At 39.2% G+C, this 10,438-nt stretch overlaps 1 protein-coding gene across 7 annotated transcripts in view; it reads right to left on the reverse strand.

The window, feature by feature from the left end:
- The window catches only part of ZNF536 (zinc finger protein 536), a 472,346-nt gene that overhangs the window by 185,954 nt on the left and 275,954 nt on the right, over positions 1-10,438 (reverse strand). Inside the window, exon 9 of one of the 7 annotated variants that reach the window (XM_072117186.1) lies at positions 6,012-7,584. The exons of the other annotated variants lie outside the window; for them this stretch is intronic. Within the exon in view, the coding sequence (XP_071973287.1) occupies positions 7,547-7,584 (38 nt within the window). The 3' untranslated portion in view covers positions 6,012-7,546. Of the gene's footprint in view, positions 1-6,011; positions 7,585-10,438 lie in introns of those variants that run through there. 7 annotated transcript variants of the gene reach the window in all.

Here is a 10,438-nt window from a genome sequence, read left to right on the forward strand (position 1 = left end):
AATGTCCTATATAAAGAGAGCCCCCAGTAGCTGTGGTGTTCATTCTCAAATATAAAGAACAGTACAACTAAGAAATGTAAGGAAGAAGAAAATATTAAGGAAATTCAAAGACAATTATATATATATATATATATATATATATATATATACACACATACTGTATGAGAGGAGAATTCTGGTGACAGCAAGTTATTCCTTATCAACAGCATGGTGGACAACTTGTGGATTGATAGTGGGTGTCAAAATTGCAGCCGTGAATCACAAGAAGGGGTGGTGTCTGTTTTACACATCAATGAATGGAGAGGTAGCTCACACTCTTTTCTGAGTCCATGGCATTACCGGAAGTTGGCAAGTTCTGTACTGTCCTATCTCCACTAGTGTCATAGAGATGTGTGACCATCTACAAGGCATCCTTGTTCTCATAATCAATGGGGGCCCCACCACTGACCCTTACAATGAACAAGATATTTACTGATGGTAGACTGCCCAAACTTACTTGCCCCTTCTTAATAAGTCTTCATAAAAATATGTAGATGTCCTATATCGCTGGAACACCTCTCGGCTCCGCTGTCTGATTATTTATACACGCCCCCACTCTGTGATTTGCAGAGTGCCGCCCATTGATTACAATGACACAGGCTGTCTGCGCGAGTGATAGGCGGGACATGGCTGCAAAGCAGAGAGTGGGGACCTGCATTAACAAAAAGACTGCGGAGCCAAGAGACGCTATGGTGACATAGACTTTTTAGACGAATCCGGCCATTCCGGGGCATAAAAAATGTTGCCATCCCCTAGATAAAAGAACGAGTCTACCATCAGTAAATACTTTATGCTCTCATAGACGCAAGCAGGTAGGGTATGTTTTATAGGTCACAATGTAACTTATATAGTAAACTGAAAGCTCTCTTTGAGACTTTATAATATTAGACAAGGCTTCAGAAGCTCCTGGTCATTATTATTATACACTAGTATAATTTATAGTGGAGATTCAGTTTTCCCCATAGAGATGTTACACCATGGATTCAAACACAGTTTACACCTCAGGACTTACACACTGGGGCAGATTTATCAAGCAGTCTGAAAGTCAGAATATTTCCAGTTGCCCATGGCAACCAATAACAACTCCCCTTTAAAATATTCATGAGCACTGGTGAAATGAAAGCTGAGCTGTGATTGGTTGCCATGGGCAACTGGAAATATTCTGACTTTCAGACTGCTGGATAAATCTGCCCCACTGTGTTCAATATTACTTCTTAAAAGAGGAGACAGTGAAATGTCATCTGGAGTCTGCATCAATCAAATTTTAATACAATTCATTATTTAATAAATATAATCCTCTTATCCTATGCAAGAAAACATCATGAAAAATGCAGAGGCCTTCATAGGCTTATACAATGTGGCTGGATGTATTTCCTCCATAAATACTACATTACTTTGTGTCATTTCTTCTTTATTCCCCCTGAGGTAATGTGAAGGTGCTCCCCTCCTTTCATTATTATGTTAATCAATTTATAAACAGTATTCCCCATTCATATACATCTAACTTCACTGATTCTTCTTTATATCTTATATTTTAACCACTCAAGGACACAGTGGGGCACATTGACTTACCCGGCCCCTCTATGTTCACGAAAGTGCATTGTCCGACGACAATGCACTGTGCCGCGATTCACTAAGATTGCGCGGCTGATATCCTGCATCTGTCATTTCCCCGCTCAGGTCCGCCGTTGTTCACCATCTTAATCCCGGTGTATGTAAGTGCATTGGTTGCGACACAATTTTAATCTTAAATCCTGCGCTCAGTCCGAATCAGTTGGATCGGCCGATGGCCGCCCCCCGATTTCTGTCCCTGTCCTAGCGTCATAAATCCTGAAAACCATGAACAGTTTTTTTCGTTCACTTGTTGCTCTCCACCTTCAAAAATCTATAACTGTGTACAGAGCTGTGTGAGGGCTTATTTTCTGCGCAACAAATTTTACTACTCAGTGAAGTTATTTATTATTCCATGCCATGTACTGGGTAGCTGGTAAAAAAAAAGTGGTGAAATTGGCAAAAAAATGCAATTGCGTCACTAAATTTTTACACCATGGCTCCAGACGATACATCTACTTTGTTCTTTGGTTCGGTACAATCACGGTGATATGAAATTTATATCGGTTTTATTGTGTTTTATTCATTTTAAAAAATTTAAAAATATATATGAAATGAAAATTAGTTTCGCCATCTTCTGACGTAATGTTTTCATACTTTGGTGTACGGAGCTGTGTTAAGTGTAATTTTTTCCAAGATGCACTGACGTTTTCATTGTTACCATTTTGAGGACTGTGACCTTTTGATCCCTTTATATTACATATTTTATATGCTGTAAAATAGTGTAAAATTAGCGTTCAGACATTTGGGTGCTATTTTCCGCTCACAGCTCGGAATAACCGTTTTTATTTTTTCGGACATTTTAAGGGCCGGCGATACCTAACACTTTAGTAATTTTTACTATTTATTACGTTAAAAATGCTAGGGAAAGGGGGTGAATCAAATTTCAGGTTTTTTAAATTTATTATTATTATTTTATTAGAACCTCTAGGATACTTTAACCGTAGATGGTCTGATCATTCCTACCATGTACTGCAATCATTTACATAGTATGCATTACAATGAGCCACTTGTTTATTGCACCGAAAATGCAGAAGCCATGCCATCATAACAAAGATGGCGGTACCCACGCTACGCTGTATATAAAATGCTGCCAGCAGCATCAGGGGGGGGGGGGTTAATTCTCTAGCATCGATTGCGGGTATTAGGGGTGGGTGGTTGCTGCAATACGCTGCTGCAATATGCACACCCTATGAGCGCGCTTCATACAGCCTCAGCATCTCTGCACTGTACTCGGGCCCCCGGACCAGTTGTACCAGGGGCGTTGCTAGGTCAAAAGATCTTTTGGCCGGTATCCCGGATCTCCCCGGGTCAGCAGGACATCAGCCCTGCTGCCTGGGAGATTCCTTCCTTCTCTCATCACGATCTGTATCCTCGGGACACAGATCGTAATGAGAACATTTGCACTCACTGCTTTCCCCGGAGGCTGAAGGACCTTTGATGATGTAATGGTTACATGACCTGCCAGGGAAAGCAGTGAACACACAGAGACCTGCATCAGTGAGGTGATGGGGGAGACATGACAGGGGCCAGGGAAGGGGGAGAACATGGGGGGCTGTGTTGTAACATTACTGGGAGGCTGTGTGGGAAATTACTTACTGGGGGGCTGTGTGGGCACATTACTTACTGGGGGGGCAGTGTGGGCACATTACTTACTGGGGAGGCTGTGCGGGCACATTACTTACTGGGGGGGCTGTGCGGGCACTTTACTTACTGGGGGGGCTGTGTGGGCACATTACTTACTGGGGGGCTGTGTGGGCACATTACTTACTGGGGGGCTGTGTGGGCACATTACTGGGGGCTGTGTGGGCACATTACTGGGGGGCTGTGTGGGGCACATTACTTACTGGGGGGCAGTGTGTATACAGGGGGCAGTGTGTATACAGGAGGAGGGGAGGCAGTGTGTATACAGGGGGGGGGGGCAGAGTATATACAGTAGGGGGGGAATGTGTACACGGGGATGGGGGGCAGTATGTCCACACGGGGGAGGGGGGGCAGTGTGGCTACTGGAGGGTGGCCCATAAAGGGGCCCACTAGGGCTCTGTCGCCCAGGGGCCCACTAAAACCTGTAGCCGGCCCTGACAAAAACCCTATGTATATGCAGGTGTATGTCTTTAATACCTGTAAAGAATCTGTTCTAGGAAGAGGCTTATCATTCCTTAGCCCATACCCTGTAAATAGGGGCTAACTTGTTGTCAATGGAAAACCCCCTTAAATGTATGTTCAGAAGTTTTAAAGTTCTCCCAATTTAGCCCATACCCTTTAAATAGGGGCTAACTCGTTGCCACTGGAAAATCCCCTTAAATTTGTGTTCAGGAGTTCCCCCAAGTTCCCCCAATTTTTTATAGGAAATATAGTACATTTTATGAGTAATGGGTGGTCTACCATTAAAGGAATTATAGGATTGGCTGCTTTCTGCTATAGACATCTCCAAGTTATGAAGCTTGAAGTTGCCATGCTTGTGGCTCAGCAGCAATATCAAGAAAAACCTGTATATATATAATGACCCATATTGATCACAATACACCGTGTGCAGTTTGCCAGTAAAGTGTGCAGGATGCGCCTGATTCATGAATTGTGGTGCATGTTCTTCAATGATCTGGTGCCCTTGCACAGCTTGGGAAGTTTGCACCATTTTTTTGGTGCACTTTGTTCATGCTGCAGAATTCGGCACAGAGACAATTGGGGCCCATGTCAGTAATAAATGTGGAACAAACTCTGACTAAGCATTAACATGGCTCTTTAGGTGCACATTTTTCTGTCTTTTTGGACACAGTTCAGCCATGACACAAAACTGGCGCAAAATCAGACAGAAAACTGGAGCAAGCACTGTAATAAATGTGGGACAGTGTTTTTAAAACCTTATTTGGCTTTTGGTGGCCAGAAAAAAAATCTCAAACATCTTATTTTTATCAGAAAATAAAAGTGAATATGCCTTTTCAGGCTTACTAGGGTGGTACCTGGGTGCAGCTTATGCAGTTCTTTTAGCCAATTGAGCAATGTCACAGGGATGGGCACTGCTGTACCACAGGCCAAAACAGTGACCTTCACCAAAATGACGCGTCAGTGACTAATCTAACAGTGATGTGCTATTTGGAGGCCACTTCTGAGGCCCATTTTAGGTGCAACAGTGAGCTGTCCTCAGCATGGAAGGAGGCAATAGTTTTGGAGCTGAAACAGCAATGAGCTATTTCAACAAAGGTTGAAGAAATCTGTATGTGTATATGAGGATTAACACTTTCTCTGTAAGTTTCCATTACTCTCTACTCATTGGACATGCTTCTAAGTAACACTTCAGTGCCTGCTAGCAAGACAGAATACAGTAGATACTACAGAGTGAAGGGCAGATTAGAAGGAAAGGAAGGGGTGATAAAAGGTTAAGTAAGATAGTAATAAGGGACTTTTCTCTGATAAGATATATGACAAGGATACTTGTACTAGGTGAGTGGGGTTACACCATTTTACCCACAGCTACTAATAGATAACCACACTAAAGAGCGTCCTACTTCTTATTTTCTTTTCTAATTAATGTAAAAGTAGGTGACCATTTAAGGGACATTTAAGTTGGACAACCTCTTTTATTACTCATTATACATATAACAAGCTGATTTTCATGTTGAAATACAAAAACTATCACCAGCAGCCAATGAGTTGCCTTGTTTTCTTGTTCAACCTCTTGGAATGTTCATACTGGGCAGTTATCACCCGAGGTAAAAGTCTATTTAGGTCTAGCTGGGTGAGAGACCAGCTCAAAGTTCAGAAATGATTTAAGATTCCTTAACATATTTTACTCCAGACAGCATCTCAGTGTTTGTATACCACATTTTTCTTACCTGCACATGTTGCTCCCTATATTTGCTGCTGCAGTATGGTTTCTGCTTTGTAACAAATAATGCCCACAAGAAAATTGTTTTTCCAGCAAAAAACACAAGCCTAAAACCTCAATCACCTCAATCTGAAGGTAGACTCAGGAAGGTCAGTTGTTTAAAGAAAATATTCTAGCTTTATGAAACGCCCATAATAATCTGATTTACACAATGGACGGAGCCAGATAAAGATTCATCTGTAAGGTGGTGGCTGTCCCGGCTTACTTTAGGTGCTGCTTCCATTAATGTGAGTAAAATAAGTATTGACGGATTTTAGCCAATATTGCTGCTACTCCACTGATACTCCACTGTCTGCTTACAGCTTCATCTATAGTATAAAGCAGCATTTGGGTGGGGGTTCTTGGTGTCAAATTGAAGAACCTCTTAAAGTAATGTGATGCCTAGCTTACTTGGTTATCTCCTGGAAAAGGTTTCAAGATTTCTCCTAAAAGTAGGCACTTTTTAGTTGTTAAATAATGAGAAAATCAACAAGGCTGAATATCAAAGCACTTTATACAACAAAAACACAAACAGGTAGTAGCTTACACATAAAAATGTACAAATGTGCTACTCCACTTCGATGGAGAAAGCAAAGACTGTTAGAAGTCAGCATGCACAAGTCAGAAAGTCCCAGTGTGGCTATATTCTTGATGGGGAAAACGGAAGCTTCAGGTCTCATTGTTAAGATGACATTAGCTGGAAATCTTTGACATCATGGACTTATGCGCCACCCAATCTTCCAGCTCATTACTGCTTGTCTGTGCAGAGTATCATAAAAGATGACATCATAGATAGGAACCCCATCTCAGTCTTAATGTGTTTCATGCTATTGCCCCTCCTCAGACGACCATGATTGTTTATGTTTCTTCTGACTATACATACCCTTCTAAGATAGCTCTATGTATCGTCACTGTTAAACTTTATAATACATAATAATATACAATAAAAATACAAATACATCATAATATACAAACAGCAACACATTGATCTAAAAAAAGGTGTAATATCAAAATCACCTCTCAGACCTCCAGGAAACTTAGCCAGGGTATAAGACTTCTAATGTCCAATGAAGATATTTCCATAATCGGTTGTTTCACAGGTGTGGCCTATGAGGGTGCCACCTACAATCGTTATTATACTCAAGGCTTCTAGTTGATGCACACATCATCTTTTTCCATTAGCTATTACTTAAATAATATAATACTCTGGTTCCAGTTTCCTTTTGGTTATTCTGATGTAATATAGATTACAAGTACAGCAACCAAGGTAAACAACAGCATATTTATTATTACCACTACAGGAACCATGTATTGTATATTTTCTAAATGGACCATCAATTTTTTTATGCATTAGTGTAATAAATTGATATTTCTCACAACTAGTTACATTGTTAGTAGGTCTTACTGAATTATTTGAATGTGCAATTTTACCTACATTGAAATATTTAGATTTTTTTTTTAACTACACGACAGGCAATAAATTCTGGAGAATCTGATTCTTTAAAACAGAGAAATATAACCAAAAATATCCATCTCCATGTACTAATAATACCCTAATTTAGCATCTATACAATGTCCCTAAATAGTTATATTTGCCATTTTCTAATAAAGAAAGATGTACAACCGTATATCAGTGATATCTTTTATCAGTGTGTCGAGAGGAAAAGGCTAATAATTTAAGAAAGTCTGCCTGCTTAAAGACGTAATTTACCATATTTATTAAAGAATAGCAGCTGATTAAGTTTATTTATGAAGGTTCAGAGTAACAGGGTCCGATGAGAGTTAACATTAACAAATATTACAAGCCATCACAAGTGATTCATCTCTGACATAGCCGTCTAAAATGTAAGCTTGAGAATGGTAAGAATCAGAGATTATATGAAAGGAGCAGAAGACTCCTATGTTGTATATTATTTTTGCTTTGCCACAGCAGATGAAAATCATCGATGTACCTCTGCCACAGAACCCTATGATACGGAGGTACATCAAAGAGACAGACCATCTCTCAGTCCAACATACAGATTAGCAAAACTAGGTGCAATCAGGGTCCCCTTGGCCGTCCTGGTTGTCTGTAAAAAGAGAACAGAATCAAAAAAATAATTATGCTATAAAATAAAAAAGGAACAATGTTACAAATAAAATACCTTTAAAAAGTTTAATATTTGCATGAAACACATCAAAACTGGGGTCAGTTGATGTCGTCCTTTTTGACAAAGACACACAGATAAGCAATAGGAAGACAATAAACGGGTTAGAGCATATAACATGTATGTCTCAAGGCCTAGAATACTCTAACTCATGCTTAGGTATGTCCATTAGGTATAATGAAGGCATTTAGGTATGTAGTGATTGAGATATATATTTTTAAATGCCTTCATACATTGTATACTTGACTTCCCAGTGTATGAGTGCTTTATAAGCATTCTGCATTATCAGATTGAAATATAATATAACTTTCAAATAAAGGCCAATAACATAGAAGACCAGGTTGACTGTTAAGTATCAATGTATTTTAAGTCGTATGCTGTATAGCTTAGCTCCATTAGAACACAGGTTTGATCAGTAACTATCTTATCTAAATTGTCTATTGGAGTTCTCTTTTAGACGTGAACGTTATGTGCTCTTGGGGCGCAAACAATGGACCCATGGACTGTTGTTTGCTTTTTATGAGTCAATGATGTCTGAGGACTCCTCATGCGACAATGACAATATAAAAATACTGCCGGAGCTGCAAACTCAGGCATGAATAGCTTCCGATTTATATTTTGAGGCCAGGGCAGTCGGCTTGCACATGCCTGTGAGCATCGGCCCATAGAAAGATATAGGGCTGTGTGCTAGCTGCAATAACAATGGCAATATGGGCTTGTGCATGAGGTTATACTTTATTACTCTACTACTATTGATAATCCTTGGTCCCATCACCTAAAAAAAATGTGAAACTCCAATTGTCACTGGGGCAAAAAAAAAAATTGCCTGGAACTACAATTATAAAATACACAGTTCCGACTTACATACAAATTCCACTTAAGAACAAATCTATGGAACCTTTCTTGTACGTGACCTGGGGACGGTCTGTATGTATTAACTACTGGGGATCTACATGCATTTGTATGCTTGACATTAAACAATTAGACACAACCAGAGCAAAACACTAGGAAAAACTCTATGCAAACTAAATTACAAAATAGACAACTTAAATAAGCACAAAGCTTATGTGAATGTGAATCAAAGTAATCCTGTAAAATGCACACTTGTCATATAGACCAAGAATTACGAGCCAATGTAACAATAAATGTAAAATGAATTCAAATATCTCCCAAACTTCTGTCACAACTTTTACAAAACTGAATGTGATGTGCAGAGACTCTGATCTGGGCTCAATTGGGGAACCTTGGGGGGAAGAAAAGAAATTCATATATTTGCAAATGTAAAGCAAACAGTCTGTGTTTTCTTTATAAATTGTGCCACTTGGGTAAGATAAAAGAGTCTCATGTTTTACTCTGCGTTACGATCCTACTGCGCACAGTACCAGAACCTGAGGAGGAGGATGAAGATTATAATATTCCACTTTCCTATGTCCTGACTATTCAGTCATCACTTTGTCTATTTCCTGAAGACAGTAAATACATAAATAATGACTGCTAATAAGCTGCTATTATTATCTCCTGCGGCAGAGAGAAATCTAACACTCACCTCTCACTTCTTATTGTGCCAAATCTTTTGTTACAATATGAAATACCTGACAGGTGACCTCTATTCCTAGAACCTGCGACCTGACCACAACTTCATGATTGTTTCCTTTATCCCAACATTTATATACCAAAACAATTATCTATTATATCTAAAATATCTATTCATTTATCTATCTATGTCTATTTCTCTGTCTCCTACCTTATGGACAATGCTTTTTTTACAGGTATTCTGTAACCTAGTACCTAGTGTATTACTGAATGCTAGAGGGGACTACAGTATCATATGGATGCACCATATGGCATCATGCACTGTATAAACTTGCTGGAAATATCCTGCTCACAACACCCCAGTGCTTAAGTACTTTTCTTTCATACCTACTAAATCTATTTTTTCTGTATACATGGCTGCTGCATACTGTATACTGTATACTGCTGCAATTACAACCTCTGCTTCCATACAAACTATTTCTGTATCTCCCGGACCCAATTCCTTTGCTCCGGGTTTGATCAACGTTTTCTGTAGTTGGTAAAATATGTTGGGTCATAACAAAGAGAGCACTTTCCATTTAAAAACCACTTCACCAGGGGAACAAATGTTCCTTTGGAAAATGTTAATCATAGATTTGTTTTAATTATTTAGTGGCCTATTTCAGCATATCTAGGGCAAAATTACCAGTGGTGTCATTAAGGTAGTGAAGAAGGTAAGATGTGTGTCCGCTTGATACACCATATGGAGGGAATCACTCAGGTGTTTCTCTTTTGATTATAATTAATATTTGGCTTATTTCGTCTTGCTGCACTAATAGATTTAAACAGTGTCAGAAATTCACTAGCAGCTTCCCATCTTTTTCCATAATCTTTTACACATGATACTAGATAACTTAGTTGTTCAGTTATATTGTTGTAACACTCTTTGCAACCCTCCCCTTCCCCCCGGGTGCATCCTAGTGTCCAATATTTGATTTACCCTACTCATCCCCCTCTTTTTCTTGTCTGTTATGATCTGATTTACTATTTTAAAATTTAATAAAATTTAAATATAAAAAAATATAGTTGCTTAGTTTTACTCTTTGTTCTCTTTTCTTATCTTTCACTTTGCATCCACATATTCAGGTTTTCTGATGCAATTTTTGATGTCCAAACCACGAGTGCAGCAATAAAAGAGAAGGAATAGCAACTCTCAATTATATGTTTTCTCCCATTATAAACCACATGTGATTTTGCCTACAAA

Source organism: Engystomops pustulosus, chromosome 7 (assembly GCF_040894005.1).
Source record: "Engystomops pustulosus chromosome 7, aEngPut4.maternal, whole genome shotgun sequence".
Taxonomy (NCBI): domain Eukaryota; kingdom Metazoa; phylum Chordata; class Amphibia; order Anura; family Leptodactylidae; genus Engystomops; species Engystomops pustulosus.